At 61.0% G+C, this 22,047-nt stretch overlaps 2 protein-coding genes and 1 long non-coding RNA gene across 11 annotated transcripts in view; 2 read left to right on the forward strand and 1 right to left on the reverse strand.

Moving 5' to 3' along the window:
* RTEL1 (regulator of telomere elongation helicase 1) overlaps positions 1 to 8,274 on the reverse strand; it is a 31,408-nt gene extending 23,134 nt beyond the window's left edge. For 7 of the 9 annotated variants that reach the window (XM_045053360.1, XM_045053359.1, XM_045053358.1 and 4 more), the window contains exons 1-8: positions 8,135 to 8,274; positions 7,036 to 7,228; positions 6,671 to 6,764; positions 6,014 to 6,095; positions 5,767 to 5,827; positions 1,772 to 1,847; positions 833 to 917; positions 218 to 283 (exon numbers count right to left, since the gene is read on the reverse strand). In XM_045053360.1, the coding sequence (XP_044909295.1) occupies positions 218 to 283; positions 833 to 917; positions 1,772 to 1,847; positions 5,767 to 5,827; positions 6,014 to 6,095; positions 6,671 to 6,764; positions 7,036 to 7,228; positions 8,135 to 8,236 (759 nt within the window). In that variant the 5' untranslated portion in view covers positions 8,237 to 8,274. Of the gene's footprint in view, positions 1 to 217; positions 284 to 832; positions 918 to 1,771; positions 1,848 to 5,766; positions 5,828 to 6,013; positions 6,096 to 6,670; positions 6,824 to 7,035; positions 7,229 to 8,134 lie in introns of those variants that run through there. The other 2 variants (XM_045053365.1, XM_045053367.1) reach the window with 2 other exon arrangements.
* Positions 1,255 to 11,170, forward strand: LOC123384240. Its single transcript, XR_006594973.1, has 3 exons — positions 1,255 to 3,376; positions 4,897 to 10,451; positions 11,075 to 11,170. It is a non-coding gene; the product is annotated as an uncharacterized LOC123384240 (long non-coding RNA).
* A 418-nt stretch (positions 11,171 to 11,588) lies between these two features.
* On the forward strand, positions 11,589 to 20,955 carry STMN3 (stathmin 3). The gene is made up of 5 exons (XM_023250961.2): positions 11,589 to 11,754; positions 17,786 to 17,881; positions 18,144 to 18,319; positions 19,590 to 19,781; positions 20,566 to 20,955. Exons 1-5 carry the CDS (start codon positions 11,736 to 11,738, stop codon positions 20,623 to 20,625), a joined length of 543 nt encoding a protein of 180 aa, XP_023106729.1. The 5' UTR covers positions 11,589 to 11,735; the 3' UTR covers positions 20,626 to 20,955.
* The last annotated feature ends 1,092 nt before the right edge of the window (positions 20,956 to 22,047 follow it).

Genomic DNA, 22,047 nt, shown 5'->3' on the forward strand with positions numbered 1-22,047 from the left:
AGTCTGGTTATGGCCACCAACAGGGAGCATCAGGCCAGGCGTCCACCGAGAGACAAAGAACAAAACAGACGGGAGGGGGGTCCTGGGGGGGATTCCAGGTGGAAGTGGGCCACGGGGCCGGCCGGTGTGCCTCGCCTGGGGCTCGGAAAGGTCTGCACTGCTGTCCGCAGGAAGGCGGCAAAGGAGAGGTGTGGCCAACGGCCACCCAGCTACTCACCACATTGTGAGCTTCGTCGAAAATCACAACCGTCCCCTTCAGGTCAATGCTGTGCGCCCGGCGGCTCTGCACCAAGAGGGGAAGGACGCAGGGCTGGAGCCAAGAAGCACGAGGCAGGCAGGGGTGGGCCGGCCCTCCCCCTCCTCCCCAAGGGCCACCACCGCACCGCCGGAGCCGCGGGCAATCCCCTCCATTCCACCCACCCGCCGCTGAGCTGGACTCCAGGTGGCCCTTCCGGCGACACACACGGCACGAGGGAGCAGGTACGCGACCCCACACCGCGCTCGCCACACAGCCGAGGAACGGAGAAGGAGCAAAGCGGGGCGCGGCCTAGCATTCCCTCGGGGTGGGGCGGGGTGACGTGGCTGGGGTCTAGGACTAGAACTTCTGCGTCTCCACTGCAGCTGACGTTTCCATAAACAAAGTGCCCGTTTTAAGTGTGTGGTTGGGTTTTGACAGACGCGAGCACCGCGGCTACTGTAGCCACACCCGCCTGCTGCCCTGAGGAAGGGTCTAGTCTCAGGAACTGAACGAGCAAAGGCCCCGCCGGCCCCTGTGAGGCCAGGGACACCCGCTGACGTCAGCGCTCGGCAGCCACGCGAGCAGACGGCTCACCTTGGCGTCCAACAAGTAGTTGTACGGCATGAAGATGATGTCAGCCTGCTGCTTCAGGTTCCGAGACAGGTAGTACGGGCACAGCCTGTGGGGAGCAGGGAGGTGGCGCCGTGAGCACCACAGAGGGGGGACCAGGTCCCTGGAGGGGCTCCTGCTGCGGGGCAGGCGTGAGGAAGGAGCCCTCGTGCTGCACGGGGCCCAGACAGGAGCCGGAGCCTGGGGACGGTGGGAGGGCCCACAACTCACACCTGAGTCTTTGAGCGGGGACTTCGACTGGGTCACCGATTGAAAATTCCACATAAACAGGGGCGCCTGGGTGGCTCAGTCGGTTAAGCGTCCGACTTTGGCTCAAGTTACGATCTTGTGGTCCGTGGGTTCAAGCCCCGCATCGGGCTCTGTGCTGACAGCTCAGAGCCTGGAGCCTGCTTTGGATTCTGTGTCTCTCGCCCTCTGTCCCTCCCCTGCTTACGCCCTCTCAAAAATAAGTGAATGCGCGTTAAAAAAAAATTTTAAACAAAAAAAAATAAATTTCTACATAAACAAAAACCCCAATGCTATTCCTGGGTACAGAGCTGAGGCAGTCAGAAAGAAAACGCTGAACCCCATCTTAGCACAACTCGGAGCCCTGAAGCCGTAAGAGGCTGATACACACAGCAGAGAGGCAGGCATGTTCTGTGGGAACGGGCCAAGCGGGGAGGGCAGGTGCGCTGCCCACCGGCTGCCGGAAGCCACAGTGCGTCCTCCAGGAGGCCAGAGCTGCCCGTCAGCACGGCGGTGACGGCTTCCCTGCCTGTGTTCCTCAGAGACGCTTCCGTTTTTCACACTGAGCAACTGTTAGCTTTAGGACCAGTCGAGGCAACGAGGACCACGACTCACGGTGTCCTGCCAGAACCCGCCCGGAGGACGCGGTGGCTGCTGCCTGGCTGGGAGGGGTCTTACTTGTGCTTGTTCCCACTTTTGACCAGGTCTTCAATGTCCAGGATGGAGGTAGTCAGCTCCTGCTCCAGGCTCTTCTCTGGGGAAAGAGGCAGGAGTAAAGACGTGTCCTCAGGCCCACTGAGTCCCCGCAGACCCCAGAGGGACGCCCAGAACAGCATGGCTCCCACATAGTGAGCAGTGGCCACGGCCACCCCAAGACTCTCCCTCAGGGCAAGACGGGGGCACCCCCCCGCCAGGGACTCACCAGAGAGAACTCCTGCCCTGTCAGCCTGAGGGTCACCTGGGAAGGACCCCAGACCTTAAGCGATCCTTAGGGAGCCCTGCCCTGTACCTCAGAAGGTGGCTGCTGGCCTGAGACTGATAAATAGGAGAGGGGATCCCTGGGAACTTGGGGGTTACGGGGCTGGAGGGGGTGCACAGCCCCACAGCCCGTCACCACCATCCCAGACACTCTGGAGGTCGTGCCCTGGGAGCATCTGTCTTACTAGTAGGCTTCAGTCTGGCACCAAGTTGCTTTCTCTCCCTGCCCCCACCCCCAAATGTCAACAGTGCAGGGAGCACAGAGCAGAGGCAGGGCAGACAGGAAGGATGGGGCGCCCCGAGGCAGAACCCGCCTGACAGACCCAGGGCCCCTCCCTCGGGACAGCAGCCCATAAGCACCACACCCTGCTGGCTGTCCACCCTGCTGGCTGGACAGCCAGGTGGCCCAGGGCAGAAAGGTGCTCCAGAAGGGGCACAGGACCTTCCCAGGGCCCCAGGAACCCTCTGGGGAGCTGCTTTAACCCGGCCACTCGGGAGCCCTCGCCCAGGCTGGCGGGACCAGGGCTCTCCTCTAAAAAACACCCGAGGGCCCCAGGGCAGCCTCCTGTGGAACTGGGCTCCCGGCTCCCGGCCCCACTGTGGCAGGTACCAGGCCCAGTCCACTGCAGAAGCCGGAACACAGTGACCCGACCCCGAAATGGCCCCAGGGACAGCAGGGAGAGAAGCTGCAAGCTGGCACCGCCATAGCAACAGAGCAGCCAACCCCAGGCTCTGTGGCAGGCCAGCCCGGAGCCCGGACACCCTCCTGGGGCAGGGGTGTGGGTTGCGAAGGGGTCCCAGCCAGCGCGGACCCCGGCACGCAGAGGCTGCGGGCGGCCAGCAGGGCCCTTCGCCTGCTTCCCCAGATGCAGGCCAGGCAGCGCTCCGGCTCTGCACCTCTCTTCCTCCTATCGTGCCTCTCCTCCTCTCAGACCCCCCCTGCAGTCTCTGCTCACTCTCCCCAGCGCTGGGCAGCTTCTGGCGATGCCCCCTCACGTCCCACGGCAGGGCAGAGGAGGCTGAGACACGGACCTCGGACAGGGCGTGCGGCAAGAACCAGAGCAAAACGCGGAGGCTGGGGATCAGGGGACGACCGATGGAGGCTGGAGCCAGCAGGGCAGACGGGACGGCACCCACACTCTGCCGTGCGGGGCGGGGAGATCGGAGGGGGGTGGTCTGCAGCCCAGAGGACCAGCACACGCCAGCTCCAGCACTGACTCCGCTTTGGGCTGAAAGTGCCCCTCAGCTCCCACCACCCACCTCTGGACTCCTGACCCATCCCTGCTCCAGCACCCACCAGACAAGGTAAGGGATACTGCAGGTGGGGATGGTGCGGGGGGGACGGTGCAGGGGGGGACGGTGGGGGGGGACGGTGCAGGTGTGGATGGTGCGGGGGGGACGGTGCAGGGGGGGACGGTGCAGGTGTGGAAGGTGCAGGGGGGATGGTGCAGGTGTGGACAGTGCAGGTGGGGATGGTGCGGGGGGGATGGTGCGGGGGGGACGGTGCGGGGGGAGACAGTGCAGGGGGAGACGGTGTGGGGGGGGACGGTACAGGGGGGGACAGTGCAGGGGGAGACGGTGCGGGGGGGACGGTACAGGTCTGGATGGTGCAGGGGAGCGGTGCAGGGGGGGACAGTGCAGGGCGAGACGGCGCAGGTGGGGACGCTGGTGGGGAGGACGGTGCAGGTGTGGATGGTGCAGGTGTGGATGGTGCAGGTGGGGATGTTGGGGGGGAGGACGGTGCAGGTGTGGACAGTGTGGGGGGGACGGTGCAGGGGGACACAGTGCAGGTGTGGATGGTGCGGGGGGGATGGTGCAGGCAGAGACAGTGCAGGTGGGGACAGAGCGGGGGGAACGGTGCAGTGTGGACAGTGCAGGTGTGGACGGTGCAGGTGGGGACGGTGCGGGGAGGACGGTGCAGGGGGGAGATGGTGCAGGGGGGATGGTGCAGGTGTGGACGGTGCAGGGGGGGATGGTGTGGGCAAAGACAGCGCGGGTGTCGACGGTACGAGTGTAGACAGTGCAGGTGAGAAGAAGTGCAGGTGAGGGCTGGAGAGTGGAGAGCTGACCCACAAACAGCTGTGGGAAGGTGGCGGGGACAGTTCCATCAGGAGCTGTCAAAGGTTGTGGCACATGAACAGGGTACCTGCACGCCACCCTCTTTGCCTGGAATATGGGGAGGGAAGTCAGGGCGGCCACAACAGCGTAAAAGGACGCCATCAGGCCTCACGAGCCTGTCTGCGGTGCCCACGCAAAAGCAGAACTGAAGGCGGAGGGCTGTGAGCAAAAGGTAAATAAGGTAATGGGGAAACGATGCCGTCAGAGCGACCCCAACACCCACAGCCCTAACACAAACAAGTCGGTCAGCAGTCTCCGAACCAGGGCCAGAGCCGACACCGGGCCACGGGGCCAGCGGCTGCGCTCGTCTGAGTCCCCCGTAGGCCAGGCTTGTGCTCGCTGCTGTTCCAAGGGTCTTCGGTGCCACCAGACCAAACAACACAGCAAACGAGAAGGTGGTGCAGAGCGAGCTCCGGGAATGGGGCCCAGGGATGGCAATTACTGGGAGGAGGGGGATCCCCGGCTCCCGCCCCCAGGAGCAAGCGTTGCCCTGGCATGCTGGGTGCTCCAAAGCACCACCACTGTCTTGTGATTGCTCTCGGGCCCATGTCGCCTCTGTGCCAGGATCTGAGTCCCAACCCAGAGGCAAGAAACAGGGACCCCCCCCCACCCCCACCCACACACAAGCCACAGAGCTCTAGCTGCAGACAGGAAACTGTAAAGGCCACACCCCAAAGAAGCCCCTCTGCCATTGCTTTTGGTTCCAGAAGTCCTTGACAGGTGTGAGGGGCACCCCCACCGTGGAAAAGCAAAGATCTGACAGATTTGGAGTCAAGGGCACCAGCGCCAGCCCTCCACTCTGGGCCCGAGGAGAGGAAGCAGTATGCACCAAGGCCGTGGGCACCTGCACATGCACCCATCGAGCCACACTAGGGCCAGCTGTTGTCATGACCCTGTGCCAGTCACTTCAGCCACCTCTGGGAGAGGCTGCCCACTCCCCGACACAGCACCAAAAGACAGAGCACTCCCAGGACTCAGGGGAGCCACGGTCAAAGGACACATGCCGAAATCAGAAGGAAAAGCCGGTGGAGTTCGGGAGACCACGGAGAAGCTTCCAGAACCCCCTCCCTGAGCTAACTCCCCCAGAATGAGCCGAGACTATGTGTGAAATGCTGTCTACTGGGAGGTTCGCCAGAAGCCCAGCGCCCAGGGCTTTTGCTGGGGGCTGGTCACGTAGGCAGCCCTGGCTGGAGAGCACCCCAATTCCAGACTCTGCTCAGCATAAACCATGTTGTTTGCACCAACAGTTTAGGCCCTGAGAGCCCCTACCAGGGAATGGTGAAGCCCTGAAATCCCAGTTCCCAAACCGCAGCAAGGCCAGCCTTGCCAGGAGGCCCCTCTGGGATGGAGGCCTCTCCTGCCCCGGCGTATGAGCCGTTCTGCACACGACCCAGGGCAGGCCCGCGGCCAGGAGACAGTGCTCGGACCACTGCACCTCGCTGAGCCCCCGCGGCCACTCTGGAGCCCGAAGGGGAGAGCCAGCAGGCCACGAGGCCTAAGAGGCTGCACGTGCTCCAAGCCCACCTGGCTGTACGCTGAGCGAGCAGCAGGAGTGGCTTCCACGAACCCCCTCTCACCTTCCACGTTGTTGTAGAAGTGACAGGAACGACTGGCCACCTTTTTCCGGCACAAGTGGATCTGGTAAAAAGAGGGAGCAGGCCCGGCGGGCACATGGTCAAGAAAGGACAGCGCACCGGGCCAGCCAGGGAGCACCTTGCCCGATGTGTGGAGAGCGAGTCCTGTCCCAGCCCTGCCCCCGCCAGCTCTTCACCGGGCTGTCCCGCGGGGGCACAGCTGAGGGAAAGAGCCACCCCAGGAGCCCACCTGCATGTGGTTACTCTCCTGCTTCTTCACCTCAGGGTGGATACACAGCTGCTCCCGGGAACCCAGCACACATACCCTGGGCCTGGCAGAAGAGAGAGCCGTGGGGTCCAAGAACCAGAGGGCACCAGCTCCCAGCGCCATCCGGCAGCAAGAGCATGCGCTACGGGGGGCACAGCGGGAGACAGAACTCACAAGAGGGAGTGGCTGGGGCCAGAACGGCGGCCCCCAGGCTTGGGCGGCACTCTCTCTGCTGCATCGCCCAGAGTGAGCAAGGAGACAAGGCAGGGGAAGCGGGGCAGACGGAGGAGACCCCACCTACTCTGTGCTCCCCCACCCAGGAGGCTGGGGCAGGACGCCAGGACCCCCGCAGCTGTGCAGGGCTCCGACAGAGGCAGGGCCGCCCCCTTCACGCGCCTGCCACGGTGACCCGCGCCCACAGCTGACACCACACTGCTTTCCAGGACCTCAGGCTGCCGCTAACCCAGCCGCTTTCTCATAAGCAGTGGGCAGCAGGGTCAGCCTGGCCCGCACACAGCCCTGGACGCGGAGCAGACAGTACCCTCCGGGCAGGGTCCAGGCAGAATGCCACCATCAACCACCTGGCCAAGGCCAACCCCCCGTAACTCCGAGGCAGGGGTGAGTGCCGCCTGGCCCTACCGGTAGGAGGTGCTCCGAAGCTCGCTGATGACCTGAGTGAGCTGCGAGTGGGTCCTGGAGGCATAAATGATCTTTGGGACGTCCGAGTAGCAGGCTGCCCAGACACAAGGAAGCAGGGCAGGTCACAGTTCCGGCAGACAATGTTCTCGCAGGCTGTTAACCCAAGGGCACGTGGCCAACTCGACCCTGCGCACCCAGCCCCAGGAACGAGCTATGTGGCTAGCCGCGGCGTTCTAGTGTGAACACCTGGCTCCGACCTGAGGCTCACGGCCAGATGCTGGGAAAGAACAGAGCAGCCTCACCAGCCCACTCTGTCCCTGCGTTTCTTCTCTACGGAGCCCCAGAGGGGCCGAGAGGAGCCTCACCTGTGCTGTCTCCATCGGAAGCGGCAGCTCCCCAGGACAAGGTGTGATCGACAAAAAGCACCCCCTGCGCCCTCTCGGCGATCTTGCGGGCAGAGATGGTGTCACGGAGGTGCTCCCGCCAGGCCAGCGTGGTGCAGAGGAGGCACAGTGTCTTCCCTGTGCCTGTGGGGCTCTCCAGGATGCCGTTCACTTTCTGAACGGGGTCAGGAACAAGGTCACGGGGAAGCAGAGAGAGGCAGTGCAGACCACACCGCCCACCTGACACTGGTCTGGGGCAGTTCTGTCCAGGCAGAGCCCACCCAGCAGGTGGCAAAAGGCCTGGGGAACAGTGGACAACTGGACAGTGCTTCCACTCTCAAACCAAAAGCCAAAAGCTACCGGGTTAATTCAGCCCTCATTAACAAACAGCTTGCAGAACATCACATAAAGTATTTTTCCGCGTAACATAAGTAGTAAAGTGACTAATTAGGTTCCAAGTCTCAAGACAGAAGACTGTTCTGCGACTTTGCATGCAGACATTCGCACTGTCTGAACAGAACCTGACGACCTATGTAGACCTGCATGCACAGGCGGGAGCCCGAGCCGCAAACCCTGAGACACACAAAGGCACATCAGCAAAGCTGTGCCCCTCGCTCCCGGGACTGGGCACCAGGCTCCTCACTGCAGGAGTCCGTGTCCAGAACAGCAGTCAGGAGCCCCTCAGGGGCTGGGAGCTTCAGGAGGGTGTGAGAGAGCCTAGCAAGAAAGCCAGCAGGAAGCAGCCCGCACCCCCCCCCCCCAACTTTCCTGCACGCCCCTGGGGTTTGAAGACCTTCCAAAATGACAGTTGGGCACTGACTATCCCTCCATGTGGAAATACCTCCCCCGGATCCTCAAGTGGGCCTCAGGGTGCTCCCAAGCCTATGACCTCACGACTACCCTTAGGAGTGAAAAGTGTCTTTTTCCGCCTACTTCCCTATCGTCTTTCCTAGAACCCCAGCCCCATTTATGACTGAGTCCTGTATCCAGAGGGAGACCTCATTCCCAGCAGGGCCCAGCAGGAGTGAACAGGAAGGTGGACCCACTCCCAGGGCACAAAGCCCCTCATCTGCAGCTGTACCTTCTGCAGACACTCCAGGACCTTGCTCATGTACTCCTCCTGGCATTTGTACGGCTGGAAGGGGAAGTCCACTGTCACGCCATTCAGGGCTATCTTGGGCATACTGGCCTGTTCTCAGGAAGGCACTGAGACTGGCTGATATGCAGGCTGTGAGACAAAACCCCTCCGAACATCTCAGGATCTTCGCCACAGCGGGTAAGTGATGCCAGCCAGCGGCGCTGGGACGTGACCCTGCTCCCAGCAGGAAGCCCTATGGCAGAGACGGCAAGACTGCTTATAGCAGGCCTTTCTGGAGTGCCAAGCCACCTCACCGATCGATGGGGCAGGCCCTCCCCCCCTGCAAGGTCGAAGGCAAGCCTGTGATGTCCTATCATAAGGAGCTCGGGAAGATGAGGAACCTACACGTCAGCCCTGCCTCGTTCTCCCGCCCCGCGCAGCTGGGTCCTGCTCGGGGAGAGTCGGCCAGACCCACAGAAACAACGACAGCCGGGGCCCGGGTGCAGTCCCACAAGCTCCGCCTGCAGTAATTCACTTAGTGCCAGCGGAGCTGGAGAGGCCAGACCCCCGGCTTGGGCCGGCCTCAACGTCCAGTCCCAGTTTCGCCTGGACACTGGGGCTAACGGACAGTTCACGTAAACACCGAATGACGGCCCTCCCTGCAGAGCCCGGCCCGCAGGGGAACCACCGCCCGGGAACCTGCTCCGCGCGGCGCGGGGCGCAGGCCACGAGAACAGGAAAACTACCGGCCCCAGAAGGCCGCGCGGCAGAATGGCCGACGCGCGGGCGCAGAGTGGCGCGGGGCCTGCCGGGAGCTGCAGTTTCGGGAGGCGCCGCTCGGGTAAAAGTATCAGTTCCAGGGTCTGTGCGACTCACGGCCCAACGGGTGTCCGCGGGGAGCCTTGCACGACCCGGGGTCCCCAGGAATTTACCCCAGTTTACCGAAGCACGACACCGCGTCTCCTCCGCCGTCAGCCGGTTCGGGCTTGGCGGGCTGAGGCGCACAATCGTCACTGAACGCGCTGCACTTCCGTCCCTAATTCCGGTCCGCTGCGCGTCGCTCCCCGCGGAAACCGTTCCGCTGCGGAGGGGTCCGCGCGCTCGGTTCCAGGCCCCACCCTGCCCCCGCCGTCGACCCTGAGCCTGGGGAACGGCACCTCCATCGCCCGCAGGCAGAAACCTAGGGTTCCAGCCGTCTCCTCCCTCGATGCTTTCCCCACCAGAGCCTGCATTCCATCACTCCTCCCTGGGCTGAGCCACCTGGATTGTCCAGACAATTGCACAAACCTTCGGATTGGTTAGCTGTGATCCCTCCTCCCCTTTTCTCCCCAAGGGCTACTCGGGCCTGGAGACCCTCAGCCGACTTTCTAGACAATGTCCCCCCCGACTGGTGAGGGTGGACCCCCCTGACTCCCCAGCACCTAGCACCGGCTGGCAGTCAGCAGTGGGACCAAGGGGTCTGCACAGCTCTGTAGGCTGTAGGTATTTGTAGATGACCCCAGCCTGTCCCAAAAGGCACCAGCCAGCTGGCAATGCTGACATCAGAGTTTCTCATGGGCTCTGTTTAATGCCTAGATGTGTGACATTGTGCTTAGAGAAGCACGTGGACCACTGGCATCCACCCCCCCCCCCACCTGTCCCACCTGTGAGGGGGTGTGCAGTGTTTGTCTTAGACTCTCAGCTAGAGATTGGAGAAGATGAGGAGACCTGGCCACACACTTGCTGAGTACTCACTCCAAACAGATTTCACTACCATCCACGCAGGCATTGACATGTTTGTCTTCCTAATGGCCTCTGAGATAAGTTCTTTTATTATCCACACTTCACAAAGAACATGCTAGGTGGTGAGCAGATCGCCCAAAGCCAGCAGCTAGCAAGTCTCAGAGCCAGGAGTCCTCCTCTTCAGGTCCACACACCCCTGTCTTCTAAAAGCAGAGGTGTTGGTGCTTCCAGAAGTCCAAGGAAGGTAGGGCAGGGCCCAGAGACTCGAGCCCCCTGGGCAGGACTGGAGCTGAGGACTCTGAGACCCTGAGTTGATGCATGAGCTGCCTGGTCACAAACCACACATGGGGACTGCCAGGCCTCCTACAAATTATAACCTACAAATTCCGTGTACTGAACTTAGCCACGAAAGATGAGAGGGAATGGACACCAACTGAAGGATGGCCATAGCCAGCCCCGCCCAGCAGGCACAGAGGTCTTGATCAAGTCAACAAATTTGAGTTGAGCCTGCTGTTACGGGCTTTGTGAGATACCCATGTGGGTCAGACACTATGTGGAACACAAGACAGATGTTAACACACTCGCTGTGTATCTCAAGGTGTGTTTTGTATACATGCTTGCTGGGCCTGCTCCAGGCTGACTCTGACCCTTAGGTTTGTTCCTGTCAGTTCCCTTTCTGAGCCTACCTCGCCCCTGTGCAGGCTCCTGAGATTCCCCAGTTTTATTCCTGTACTTAGCTGTGTGTGCCTACCTGACCGCTGTGCGGGCTCCTGAGATTTCCCACAGTTTTATTCCTGGACTTAGCTGCTTGTGGAGCAAGCACTTCTCCAGGCCTCGGTGGCTCTGTCCCTAAAATGGGAGTGACACTCCATCTCTCTGACTTCCCAGCCCCAAAGGGAGGAGAGATGGTCACTTCAAGAAAGGACCCACCATCTCTGCCAGGCTCTTCCCTTTGGGGTACCAACCAGAACCCTAAGCCCAGAGGAGGAGGGGAGGCATGGCCCCCACGCACTCACCAAGGGTGTACCCTCTTCTCCATCATCTGGAGACTGCCATTATTTTTTATCTTACACTTGAAAAATGGAGGCACAGGAAGTCAGAAACTTGCCCCAGTCACCAAGCAAGTGGGTGTCAGAGCTGGGGTTGGAACGCATCTCTGTCTTCCTTCAAAGCCCTTGTTCTAGGCCTCACCATCCCCATTTGCCCTCTTTTCTGCCTCAGAATCAGCTCATCCTCTGGGATGCTCCTTGGAGGCCTTCCGGACCAATCCCCACCCCCACTGTCTACGACAAACTTTCCCCTCAGCACAGCCCTGGGCACACAGAAGGCACCTCCCAGGCTCAGGTGAAGAGCTCTCCAATCCCCCCCCCCCCGGCTGTTGGGGTCTGTCCCCTCCTGCCACGCCCACCCTGGGGAACGGGGAATGTCTCCACCATCCCCCCAAGCCTGCACAAAGCCAAAGCCAAGTTGGGCCCAGTGGGTCCAAGAGGTAAGCAGTGGGAGGATGGGCATCTGGCTGCAATACTCCACCCTTCGTCCCAGGCGGGTCTCTACCCTCCCATCCTCCCCTGTCTTCACTCCTCTCTCTCTCTGACGGCTGCCCCTGCCACAGCCAGCCAGGCGCTCAAGCGCACTCTCTCTCTCTCTCTCTCTCTCTCCCTCTCTCGAGCGTGCTCTCTCTCTCTCTCTCTCTCTCTCTCTCTCTCTCTCTCTCTCTCTCTCTCTCTCTCTCTCTCTCCCTCGCTGCCTCCCTCCCTCTCTGCGCCCGCCTCCCGTCCTCCCTCGCTCTCTCCCCTCCCCAGCACTGCAGCATTTGCCGACTGCAGCTCCAGCCGCCGCCCGCGCCTCCTCGGCCTCCGCAGCCTCCGCCGCCGCCAGCACCATGGCCAGCACCTTGTCCGGTAGGCGCCCAGCACGCGGGCTTCCTGGGGCGGCGGCGGGTCTGAGCTGAGGCCATTGTCTGGCCTCGCCCAAAGCAGGGGCTGTTGGCGGACTCCTGTTTCCACATCTCAGACCCCGCGCTCAGAGCGCGGGGCGCGGCCGGGCCGAACCCCCATGAGCCAGAGTTCAGGCCAACGGGTTGGGACGACCTGGTGCCCCAGGGGCAAGGATTGTGGCGCTGGTGCGGCGAGCGTGGGCCGTTGGGCAGGGGCCGCGCCCAAGGGAGCACCCAGGGTGATAACGTCAGGTTCGGAGGCTCATTGCCCCTTCCGTGTCCGCCGTGTCAGGCCAGGCGTGACCGTGGCAGAGTGGCTCCTGGGCCTGACGCGGGCCGGTGCCCCTGGGTGGACGCGCTGGAGAGGTGCGGACAGCGTCCCCCGAGGCGCCCGGCTCCCGCAGATCCTGGTCGGACCTCGCCTTCGCGAGGCTGGGGACTGGGAGGGTAGGACTCTTTGCGGGAGCCCTAGCCCAGGGCTGGCGGGCCCGGGCCCTCCCTGCGCCAAAGGAGCGCCCTGGGGGCTGGAGGGACGCTGCGGAAGGACTGGGGAGCGAGCGGGGAGCCGCGCCCCCGTCGAGCGTCACCGCCCCCTCCCCTCGCTGCTGCGGGCTTGGGGACCGCTCTCTGCGACAAGGTGCCACCCGTTCTGGTCGAAAAAAGCCACCGCCCTTTGCGCAGCAGGGTTTGCATGGGGGAAGGGCTGCTGCAGTTTCCAAGCCCTTCCAGCAAGGAGGGGTCTGCCCCTCCCTCCCCGACCGCCCCGCCTCCCAAGCTGCGGATCCACAGACCCCCCCTCCCGCCCCCTCTTCCCCTCCACCCCCCCACCACCAAGGCTGCGACCCTCCTCCCTCGGGGCCTTCCAGGAGGGGAGCTCTGGCGGAGAGGTGGACACGGGGCAGTTACTGGATGCAGGAGAGCTGCAGGTGACCCTGGATGTGAGGACGTTGGGCTTGCTGTCCCCAGGAATGCTCTGAGCCCCAAAACCAGCTTCATCTTTGCACTCCATGTGGAAGGAACATCAGGGCAGCACCCCCTCCCCAACCTCTACCCCGTTCCCCACTCCATCCATCCGGAACCACACTCCCAACCCTCCCTTCCCTCCCCCCCATCCCGGAGATGGGCACCCTAGCTAACCTTGTTCTCTAGAGAGTGAACACAGCTTTAGCAGAGCTCCACCCACTCACATGTGCCCAGTCCTGCCCAGCCTCTTAGGCCTCCTGGGCTCCAGGCCCCAGGTGACTTCTGCACTTGTCCAGGAGGGGAACATGTGTGTCACTGACCACACCCCTCCTGCACTGGGTCCGTCCATCTGGTCTTCATCCGCCCCCTGCTCTCTCTTGTTGACATCCTTAGAGATATTGGGATCTGCTCTGGGCAGAATGAGACCTTCCCCTCCAGGAACTGAGGGCAGTCTGTCCTTCTCATGGCCAGAGTGTTACCCCAGTCCTACACTGAGGTGGGGCTTCAGGCCCTTGCTCAGGATCTGTGCCTGAGTGGGAGACAAAGAGCAACCACTCGTGGGCGATGCTCTCAGCCTTTTCTCTCACTCACCCCCTTTAGTAAGAACCCCCTTTAATAAAAGCCCTCAGTAGGCCTCATTCCTGCCATCTGACAGGTAAGCAGGTAGATTAGGTGGTGAAAGGAAATAGCCAAAACGGCACCACCGATGGCTCTCAGAGGTGGGCCCGGCACTGACCTCACAGCCCCGATACCAGCAGTGCCTTGTTGGGGCCCTGCTGACCCACGCTTAGCCCCAGGATTTTTCTGGGTGCCCAAGTTACCTTTTCACCATCCGTTTTGTCCAGCACAGCCACTGCCTCATGGATGTGCTGCATGCCAGCTGGGGAACGTCCCCTGGCCAGAGTCACATGGGGCTGGGCCTTTCCTGTTTCACCATTGGTGCTGCCCTAGGTAGAGCACAGCCCACACGTGTACCTACCTGCGCTCATCTTCATAAAAGTTTGATAGGAGTTTGGCCCAGAAGTGGCTATGTGAGCGCACCAGTAATTGTGACCGAAATCAGTTTAAGTGAATCCCAGCTATGGCTTCTCTGTTAAGAGACCTCTCTGATTGGAGCTGATCTCCCAGGCCTCAGTGGCCTGTCTGCCCCAGCTCGCTGGTGGGCTTCATTTGGCCTTGGTGACTAGAGTCATTGTCTGCTATGATCTCACAGTCACTACAAGATTGACCTTAGCTTTCTCTTCCTCTGTTGACCGAAAAGCTGAGTGCCTGATGATGGGCTATATTGTTGAGACTCACCTGGGGACAGGTGGCCCTCCCTTCCCTCCCCTCCATCCCGGAGATGGGCACCCTAGCTAACCTTATTCTCTAGAGAGTGAACACAGCTTTAGCAGACAGGTGGCCATCTCTTGATGTCCTTCCCAGATGCTCAGCTCTTCACACACTTTTGTAGACTCCTGCTCATATCTGTCTCCTTATGCAACTCTGTTGAGCTGGGAGGCCTTGCACATGCTACCTAAACTCTCAGGGCTGCATGTGGATGGGGATGGCAGTGACAGCACCTCCCCTGGGCTTGTTCTGAGAGACAGCAAGATATTGCAGGAACAGTGCTCGGCCTGCTGCCTGACGAGAGGTGCGTGCCCAGTCTGTGTTGGGCAGTGTGACCGTTGCAGCCACATTTTGCAGAGTTTCCTGCTCAGAGAAAGGTGAATTCTGCTGGCAATTCCTGCCATGCTGGGCTCCCAGCACATTGCATATGACTCTGGGTAGTGAGAGGGGCAGCCTGGATGGCAAGGAGTTTCATCTGTGAAGAAGCAATTAGCAGCCTCCAGGACCCTTCTAGGGGTGAGTAGGCATCTGTGGGCCCCCTGCCCTCCCAGTTCTGACTAGACACCACCTATCACCACCACCATGAGGCTCCAAGCAGAAAAGTACAGTCAGAGGCTGGGACTCATGACCAGGCTCCCATCCTGGCATGCTGTGTGACTCTGGCTGGGCCCCTTGCTTTCTGAGTCTCTTTTTTCCCCTCAGTAGAAATGAGCCTGACAAGCGTATCTACCTGGGCTGGCTGGTCTTGAGGGTCAGTTGGGAGTATGGATGTCATGCGCCCACCTTATGAGTGGTGTCATTATTGTTACCATGCCACTGTAGGCTGAGGTGGTGCCTTCTAACTCTTGCTCACCTGGGATCTAAGCATCCAAAAGGCCAATGTGCATATTTGCATATTTAACATTTAATACAATGAAGAGGAGGGGGGAGATGAAAGCAATCCAGTTCACAGCAGAGATTTGTTTTTTAATGACTCCCTGAAGTCAGTGATGGGGAAGAGAAGGGTCCTGGTGAGGGGGAGAAAGGGCATGCCTCCAAGCTGTAGAGGGGTTTCCTGACTTGAGCTCTGTGTATGGAGAGGTGCCTAGATGGGTCTGGCCCTCAACCTCTTCCCTCTGCAATGAGACATGGCCTTTAAACCCTCCAGCTCTGAGGACACAGGTGTAACCTCCTGTGTTCGGAGCCGCTGGGCCCAGCTCTGCTCTCCGGCCCCATGTGTGGGCTTTTCCTGGCTCACTCTCTGCAAATTTGCCAATTTCCTCACTTGCTGTCCAGTCCCCTCCAACTTGTAGCCAAACCACACAGCAAGCCTCACTCCCAAAGCCCCCTTCTGGGGGGTGCCCCTTCCCACTTGGCTACTCAGGGAAGGAAACTCCCCCTGGGCCATCAGCCTGGGAGAAACCAGCCCAGGGAATCTCCATGACCATCAGACACTGAGCTGCACCCCTATTTACAGCTGTAGGACAGAGTCCCTCACTTTCCAGTTGGCACTGGTCCCCTGGGCTGAGCTGTGACCTCAGAGAGCTCTGACTCAGTCTTAGCCCTACCATCCCTCTCCCCTCTATCCTAACAATGCGGTGCTCACACCTGCCAAACCTCCCCATCCTGCTCCCTGAACTGCCGCCAGCCTCCCTTCACGCTGAGGTGACATTTGTCTGTGAACTTGTTCTTCCTCTGTAATAAATGTACAGCTCCTTCTCCCAGGAAAACCTCAGCCTCAAGGCAGAGAGGAGCTTGAGCAGCGGCGAGGCCCCAAGCTCCTGGCCTGTATGGTAGACCCATTTGCAGGTTTCACATGTGGTGTAGAAGGACTCCCTGGGAGGTAGGGGAAGCATTGTCTCTTGCCAGGGAGGCTGGTGGTGGCAGGGTTAGACTGAGCCCTTTCCTTCCTGGCCTCTCCCAGGACCCAAGTATGTCCCCTTGACCAGATACCCTCTTGCTCCCGTCCTGACCTTGCCTCTGAGCACAGGGCTGGTGACTTCCCCAGCCTTTCCAAATGCCCAAATGCCTCCTGGTCTGCTGCTTCTGAAGGGCTGCTTTGCCTGCTCTCACACTCTCTAACTCCCCAGCACATGTATTGTGATGTACCTTCTGCCTTCTTTTTAAAATTAACTTTTCACAGCACAAAAATGCACAAATAGATTCTGCTTGTGAAAAAATAAAATTGGCAACTCAGGCCGAAATTCCCTTGGAAGCCTGCCCCCGTCTGGCCCACTTACCAAGATATGTCTCTGCCCTGCTTCCCCTCCAAGCCCCTTAAAGGCCTCCCTGCTGCCAGCCCAGGATTCATTGTGCTCCCTTTAAGGTCTCTCGGGCTCTCTCCAGAGGAGTCTGGATCATCAGGACATTTAGATCAAATAACATCATCCTCTGCACTGGTTGTGAGAAAACCCTGCTCACTGTGAGCTATTCCCTCAGACAAGGGCCTGATGATTTCTGTCCTGTGTCCTGTGTCCTGTTTCTATACCAGCACTTTCCCCAATTTCACATTAACTCAACTTAAAGACATTGTCTCATGTGAAATTTGATCAGGAATTTTCTTGTCCACCTCAACACTTGTCCAAATTGGTATCTGCCCCTGGGAAGAGCCCTGTAGGTAGCTTTTCCTTCACAGAAGCCATGTTCCCTCTCTGGAGCATCTCTCTGGAGACCTGTCCCAGCTTCTCTAGCCAGGGAGGCGGGGGCATGGGTCTCTGAGCCTCCTGGTCTTTGTGACATGCTGGAGCTGTGGAAAGACCACAGACCACATGAACTGTACTTGAGGGGCTTTGCACAAGTCACCCTCACCCCTTGGGTCCAGTATCATCTCGGCTGAGCAGGGGGACAGTCTTGGACCTGAAGATGGTTAAACACTAGTGAGACACCTGACCAACGTGTCTACTTTGGGGTCTGGCTTGTCACAAATGGACCACAAATAGCTCATTCATTCCCACTCTGACAGTGGGCTCCTCCATCTTCTGACAGGGCTCATGGCCTCCTTTTCTAGTTGGGCACTGGGGACACTGGCTGTGGGCACTTGCTCTGCAAAGCTAGAGGGCAGGTGTTGGTGCTGAACGGACAGCTCCCTACCCTCTGGCCCTAGAAGAACAGAAAGCCTGGGCCTGTTCAGAGCCAGGTTTGGGGGGATGGGGGGGGGGGAGGCTGCAATGCTGTCAGGGTAAGTTGGGGGGGGGGCGCATAAGACGAATTCTGAGGGCTTCACCCAAGTGGACAGCCCAAGAAAGTGCTGCCTGCAGAAGCACCACATCTGATGTGGTGGTTAGTATCTGTGAGAGGGAAAGGGGAGGAAGTAAAGAGGGGGAAGTACAGGGAGGGTGAGTTGGGAAAATACAGTGACAGAGTCATGGAGATGTGGAAAGATACAGACAGAGAGTGACAGAGAGTGAGGGAGACAGAAGGATGAACAGAGACAAACAGAAATGCCAAGGGAGAGAAGAGGAGGGAGGGGAGCACAAGGAGCCTGGAGCAGGGAGAACAATGCAGGACACAGGGAGGGGTGCCAGGGAAAGACTGTCAACTTCTGGGAGGGGTGGGGAGAGGAGGGAAGAGGAGAGGAGAGACGTAGAGAGGCGAGAGAACAGAAAAGAGAGCGAGATAAACAGACTTCCCGAGAGAAACAGCATGGGAAGAATGCCGGGAGAGGACGAGGGGGCCACCAGGAGGTGAGGTCGTGGCGCCCTCTCATGCTGCCCTCATGCCCACAGCCTACAAGGAGAAGATGAAGGAGTTGTCAGTGCTGTCGCTCATCTGCTCCTGTTTCTACTCACAGCCGCACCCCAACACCATCTACCAGTATGGGGGTGAGTGTGCCCCGGGCCACTGACAGGTCCTGCTGGACCAGTGCCTGCCTCCTCCTTACCTTGTTCCCTGGCCCCGTGGCCTCTCCAACCCCCCCCCCCACACGCTCCCCTAGTTGGCTTCCGGAGAGGGAAGCTCTGACGGGGGCGGTGGTCCTGGGGGTGTCCCACGTGAGCAGCCGTGCTCCCTCCCCCAGCCCTTGACTTGGATGTGTGCTGGGAACAGGCCCCCTCAGCATCCTGAAGTCCCCGTCTGGTCTTACAGACATGGAGGTGAAGCAGCTGGACAAGAGGGCCTCTGGCCAGAGCTTCGAGGTCATCCTCAAGTCCCCTTCTGACCTGTCCCCTGAGAGCCCAGTGCTCTCCTCTCCCCCCAAGAGGAAGGACACCTCCCTGGAGGGGCTGCAGAAGCGGCTGGAGGCAGCTGAGGAACGGAGGAAGGTGAGGAGCCCACCCCTGCCTCCAGGTCCTGAGGAAGGTGGCCAGGAGGCCTGGATGGGCACAGACAGAGCCCTCCAGGCACAGGGTACCCCAAGCTGCTGCTTGGCTATTAGCTTGGGGTGGAGAGGGTCCCATGGTTCCCTGGATCGCCTCTGGGGAGATCAGAATGGGACAGGGAGGATAAGGCATCCCCAATGGCAGCCAGCCGGAGACAGATAGGAAGCAGAGGCTGTTGGAGGGGATGTCGTTGGCCACAGCCAGGAGGAGTCCCGGGACATGAGGCTAGACTAGCACCCTTCTCCAGGGCAGAGAAGTGAGAACAAAGGGGCTGCCATGTGTTGGGGGCTGCAAGCCCAGACCTGCTGGGAGCTCAGGGGGCCCCAGCCTCCCTCCCCACCCCTCCCCTTCACACCAGCCCCATGGAGACTGAAACACACACAACAGGGGTACCCTCAGGAGTGCAGTGCTGAGGGCTGCCCCTTGGGCAGGGGCAGTGGCTCTGGATCCCTTGTAGCATGTCCCAGTGAAACCTGGGGACCCAGGCCTCCTAGGGTTAGCTAGTAGTGACTGACACGTGGGTGGGCCCAGAAGGAAGTAAGTGTGGGTGATCATCCTTGGGTCTCTGACCCTCACCAAGCAGCCCCTCCCCCAAATAAGGACAGACAGCGTAGAGCCAGGAGTCCCGGGCTCCTTGCCCCAACCAGTCCCTTCTCCCCAGCCCTGGGGGCCCGTGCACAGCTCTCCGCACCTTAGGGAATTCAGAACCTGGTGCGTATCACGCACCTACTTTTTAGAGGAGACAGTGAAGGCTCAGTGACAGCCGTTAAGTTTTGAACTTGCTCTGCTCCTCCAACATTCCCTGAGTGCATCAGGAGCTCTGGAGGCGGCAGCGAGCCGGACAAAGCCTCTCTTACTGCGTGGGCGCACTCAGCCTCGTGGGAGGGGCAGCTCTGGGAGCTTGAGGACTCACAGAAAGGGTCAGCAGCTTCCGGTGCGTCTGGGGCCGAGGGTTCTGCGGGCACGCGGACCTTGCGATGCTAAAGCCCAGGAAGTCCCCGGCAAAGCGGGACCAGGTGGACACCCTCGCCGACGGCAGGACAGTGTAGATCCGGGCTCCTGGAGGACGCGCGTCCAGTGGGCAGCAGGGCAGGGCAATGAGGGCACTGGGCGGGGCGAGACCGCGCGCCGGGGGCGGGGGGGCAGGCTGGGGGCGGGGCGGGGCGGAGCGGGCGGCCCCCGCCCACGCGCGCGCCCCCGCCCGTCCGCACAGACGCAGGAGGCGCAGGTGCTAAAGCAGCTGGCCGAGCGGCGCGAGCACGAGCGCGAGGTGCTGCACAAGGCGCTGGAGGAGAACAACAACTTCAGTCGTCTGGCGGAGGAGAAGCTCAACTACAAGATGGAGCTCAGCAAGGAGATCCGCGAGGCGCACCTGGCGGCGCTGCGCGAGCGGCTGCGCGAGAAGGTGCGCGCCGGGGCGGGGCTTGAGCAGGGAACGCGACCGGGACCGGGAGGGGGCGTGCCAAAGCAGGGAGGGGCGGGGCTCCACGCAGGGGGCGGTGCCGGGGCGGGGTGGATCCCGGGCCGCGAGAGGCGGGCTCCGCCTGCATTTGTTGGGCGCCTCCCGCAGTGCCACAGCCAAGGCCAATTGTCCAGTCCCGGTGGGACAGGGCCAATAACCGCGGTAATAAACGGGTGGTCATTGTTTTGGAAGTGCCCGGAAGGACGCGTATCCCGGGTTTGAGCCAGAAGAGGGGAGGGGCCGGGGAAGCACCCACGAGCCCCTTCCTTCGGTTGGCCCCTGCCCACCGCACCACCAGCGCTCCATCGCCCCGGCTGCTCCCTGTCCAGCTAGGAGACAGCCCAGGGTGAGGCGAGGCCCTGCCCTGGCCGGAGCCCCCGGGAGTGGCCTCTGCTTCAGACCACAGGGTGGAACCAGGTTGGTGCCAGGGGACACCGTGGAGTCCGCAATCCCAAGGAAGTTACCTGAGTTCCAACTCCCCCTCTGTGGTTTGGGCGCAACCCCAGTCGCATTGAGGGCCAGTCCCCGCACTCGGGCCACACTTTGAGAGGATGACGCGGACCTCCTCCTGCTCTCTGTTGACCCTCAGTCCTGGTCGCTAAGGTGCCCTCGTTGGTGGCTTCTCCCGCACTTGGGAGGGTCCCTGAAAACTGGGTGTGGGGGAGGGGCGGGCCCCCCTCTCGCCCCCGCGGCGCAGGGCCCCGCCCACCTCCACCTGTCCTCACAGGAGCTGCACGCAGCTGAAGTGCGCAGGAACAAGGAGCAGCGAGAGGAGATGTCCGGCTAAGGGGCTGCGGACCAGAGGCGCCTGGATCCTGAGAGGAGACGTCTACACACGCGGGTTCTGGTTTCGTCTTGTCCCACTTTGTCTAGATGCAACTTTGGTTCCTGCCCCCTCCCCACCCTGCACTCCTAGCTCATGCTTCTCTTTCCGCTCTGAGCTGTCCAGTCCTTGTGGCCTGTCACTCTCCACAGGCTCTCCCTCAAAGAGCCACCAGAACATGGCACACAGTCCCTCGGTTCAGGCACCAGGCCGGGCAGTGGCTGGGTCCCCTCTTGGTGGCCCTCTTAGCAGACGTGGTGGCAGCCTCAATAAATCCAGTGGTGGTAGCAGGAACATGTGGGTCCTTATGCTGGGTTGTCCTGTGAGCACCTTGTCACTTGGGGCACATCCTCTGAGCCAGCTCCCCGCCGATAGGCAAAGGCACACCACCTGTGCCGTCTTCGGTGGGAGAGGGCCTGAGCGCGTGGGAGGGGACGGAGGAAGAAAGAAGGACCTCGGGGCAGGGCATTCTGTCACTGCGGCCAGCCGAGGAAGCCGTCTGTGCAGTGGAATGTTTTGGAATTGGTGGGTACGGTTGGCAGCCTTTTACTGTGGTCGCAGAGGGGTCCTCTGAGACCACCTGGTCTTCAGGGGGCAATTTGGGCTGACCTGGGAGGCCACAGCCATTGCCTGTGGCTGAAGTGGGAGTGGGGAGGGATATGGCCTGGCCTGAGTCTCCCAGGAAGTGGGCATTCTCCACCAGGGACCCAGGAGCGAGCCGCCATGGTCTAGAGGGTTGTGGGCACCCTTGCTGGCCCCTCCTCCCAGGAGTGCCCTCCTAGAGCTTCTGGCCCAGTACCCATGTGGGGAAAGCCCTCCTCCATCATCACTGCTCTTCTCCCCCTGGACTTCACAGACCCTTGGGGAACCCCGTCCTCGGAGCTCTTTTGAGTCTTGGCCCCTTCGCGTGCCCTCACTCTGGTAGAAAGACGCTCCCATGATGCTCCTGGCCATGGGCCTTTCAGGCTTGCCTCCGGACAGGTGTGGCTAGGCGTGAGTGAGTGGCAGCCACGAGTGCCCCTCAGGGAACAGACAGCAAAGGGAGTAGGGGCCCAGCTGCCTGCAGGTTCAGATGCTGGGGGACGGGGTTCCCAAACAGCCTTCCTCCCTTCTCCATCCTTGACGTTCTTGACCAGCGGCCCCCTCTGGGCAACCTGCAGGTTGGAGACGTGGCCCTAGGCCTCTCCTGCCAAGACCTTCCTGGACTGGGTTCTTTCCCCTCCCTCAGCCGGGGGTGCAATCTCCAGATCCCCCAGCGCTGGCCTGTGAGGCCTTCATCTGCTGGACACGGGCGGTGTCCAGTCTTTGTGTCACCGTGGCATCCTGCCCTTCTCCATAGCAGTCCCATCCCACAGCTGAGCACCGAGGGCAGGGTCCCTGTTGACC

This window comes from Felis catus, chromosome A3 (assembly GCF_018350175.1).
Source record: "Felis catus isolate Fca126 chromosome A3, F.catus_Fca126_mat1.0, whole genome shotgun sequence".
NCBI classification, from domain to species: Eukaryota; Metazoa; Chordata; class Mammalia; order Carnivora; family Felidae; genus Felis; species Felis catus.